We start from the raw sequence: 2,698 nt of genomic DNA, 5'->3' as shown, positions 1-2,698 counted from the left end.
GGAGCACAATTTGTGGTGTAGGATAGTCCGCTCCATCCGAATTTGTGTTTTTGTTTTCCTTACTGTTTTTTATACAAAAAATCCACATTCAAATCTCTAGATAACGTACAGATCTATATGGGATTAAATTATTTTAAATATTTATTTCTATGATTTTTTTATTTTTTTCTCAAGCTATTAACAATAATTAAAAACAAAAACCTTTCCTCCTTCCACATTTAAGGCAAATAGTGGCCATATTCCCAATTGTTAGTTGTGGCATCAGCATACGTTGGTAACGTTTTTGGGGTCTTGTACATGGATTTTGCAAAGGTTGTATAATCCTGTAAAGAACAAAAAAAAAAAAAAAAAAAAAAACTATTGTAAGAGACCTGCCAAGTTTCTGTCTGAACCTACCTTATCCGCCTTCCTGCGACGTCCACCAATTTCATTGTAATCTGGTGGCTTATCATTGGTGGCATTTAAGCCATCATCGCTATTCAATGGCTGTTTTTCGGTAACCACAATCGGAGCAGTATACGATTTCATACCCAAGGTCATATTGATTGGTGGTGGAGGTTGATTTTGTATTCTCTCTTCGATTTCTTCCAATTGTTGCTAAAGGCCAAAAATAATACTTATTAAGCAAATAAATGAACAATCTTATGAATCTTCAAAAAAGGTCTCTCCTCAATAAATCTAGATCTTAAAAAATAATTTTTAAACATCCACGCTTAATAGTAGACTTTGAGAAATAACTTTTACTAAACCCATGCTTAATAATAGACCCTGAAAATAATTTTTAAAAAATCCACACCTAATAGTATACTTTGAAAAAAATATATATTTTAAAAAGTACGCCTAATAGTATACCTCGAAATTTTTTTTCAAAAATTCCACTCCCAAATGTAGACTTTAAAACCAGTAAGGAAAGTAGTAAAGTCGGACTGGGCCGACTATATGACACCCTTCACCACTTTGGGTATATTGTACATATGTATCCTAACAATTGCATGTCTATGTCCCCTCTTTCTCCAACCTATCCTAACTTTAATTTCATTCGAGCAGATTTAGAGTCGTCTGCGTAACATGGGGAAAATTTATTGAAAATGATTAATAGCAAAATTGATACACGCTATATGGTACGCCGCGTTGTTAAAAATATAATGTATATGTGGGAGCTATATCTAAATCGGAACCGATTTTCACAAAAATTAACACACATCTTTATAGACTTAATTCAGTACTCTACGCCAAATTTTGTGCAAATCGAAGAATATAAAGGGACTTTGGTGCAAATTTTGTGCAAATCGAAGAACATAAAGGGACTTTGGTGCACTATTTACCTAAAATCGGACGAAAATATATATGAGAGCTATATCTAAATATTAACCGATTTTCACGAAATTTAAGACACATATTTCTAGACTTAATTCAGCACGGTATGCGAAATTTCGTGCAAATCGAAATATAAATAGGGACTTTGGTACACCATTTACCTTAAATCGGACGAAAATATATATGGGAGCTATATCCAAATTTGAACCGATTTTCAGGAAACTTGACACATATCATTCTAGACCTAATTCTTTACGCTGTGCCAAATTTTGTGCAAATCGATTGATATATAGGGACTTTGGTACACCATTTACCTTAAATCGGACGAAAATATATATGGGAGTTATATCCAAATCTGAACCGATTTTCACGAAACTTGGCACACATCATTCTATTCATGTTTTTAAAATCCTCGCCTAATAGTAGAAAAAGTATTTTTTAAAACATCCACGCCTAATGGTATGCCTTGAAAAAAGTTATTAGAAAAGCACGCCTAAAAGTATACTTTGAAAATAATTTTTAAAAAATCCACTCCTGAAAGTAGACCTTAAAAATATTTAAAAAAAATCTTCGCCTAATAGTAGACCCTGAAGAATTATTTTTAAAACATCCGCGGCTAATGGTATATATTGGTGGAAAATATCAATACAAAATATACTCTCTCTAACTAATATATACTAGCTGCTTCAATGTTCTTACCCGATTCTTATAGACCATGCAACAGGCCCGCAGCGTAAAATAATAAATAATCTCCACACCAGACAGCAAAGAGAAACCCAAAAATAAACTGGCAATACCACCAAATGATACCAACAGATCAACCCAACCGAATAATACTTCACGTTTGTAGCGGATAATGGGCCAGGTTAGAAATTCCACCAAAACCCCAGGAGCATCAGGACGTTCAATGCTGTAGATCACAAAAAAAAAAGAATTTAACATAACTCAAAATATATATCCAAATTTATCACCCACTTCTTAATCAATTTCTCAATATTATAGACCGTTTTCGAACAGCTCAATTCGCATTGCATGCAATCCTTGATGTTGGTGATATTATTACGATATTCCGTTAGGCAATCCATATCGTTGAGGCCACACATTTTCACATTGGCTGGGAAAGGACAAAAAAATTAAATTTTTGTAAAAAAGAGGGGAAAATATCATAACTTACCGACCGGCTTATAGAACGGTGGCAAGCATTTACATAGCTTAATGGCCTTTTTCATACGGCACTCCTTCATGCACGACGAAAATGTGTACTCTTCGGGAAAATATGTCAGCTTGACTTCATCGTAAAAAATACATTTACGTTGTCTGGAAATAGAAGAAGTAGGACAGAACAATAATTGTGACTATGTAAATAAAATCGAGCGAAAAT

The 2,698-nt window shown here is 33.6% G+C and overlaps 1 protein-coding gene across 1 annotated transcript; it reads right to left on the bottom strand.

Annotated features, from left to right (window-relative positions):
• Positions 1 to 218: 218 nt before the first annotated feature.
• LOC133328290 (pickpocket protein 28-like) lies at positions 219 to 2,634 on the bottom strand (the record flags this gene model as incomplete). The annotated part of the gene is made up of 5 exons (XM_061536848.1): positions 219 to 323; positions 397 to 597; positions 2,017 to 2,227; positions 2,293 to 2,431; positions 2,492 to 2,634. Coding segments are annotated over 5 exons (799 nt in total), but the record flags the coding sequence as incomplete, so codon positions are not given.
• Positions 2,635 to 2,698: the final 64 nt, after the last annotated feature.

The sequence above is a fragment of the Musca vetustissima genome, unplaced genomic scaffold (genome assembly GCF_032173495.1).
Source record: "Musca vetustissima isolate MV318-11 ecotype Yass unplaced genomic scaffold, APGP_CSIRO_Mvet_v1 utg31628, whole genome shotgun sequence".
In the NCBI taxonomy this organism is placed as follows: Eukaryota; Metazoa; Arthropoda; class Insecta; order Diptera; family Muscidae; genus Musca; species Musca vetustissima.
The sequence above is the reverse complement of the archived record's forward strand: the minus strand, read 5'-3'. Positions and strand labels throughout refer to the sequence as shown.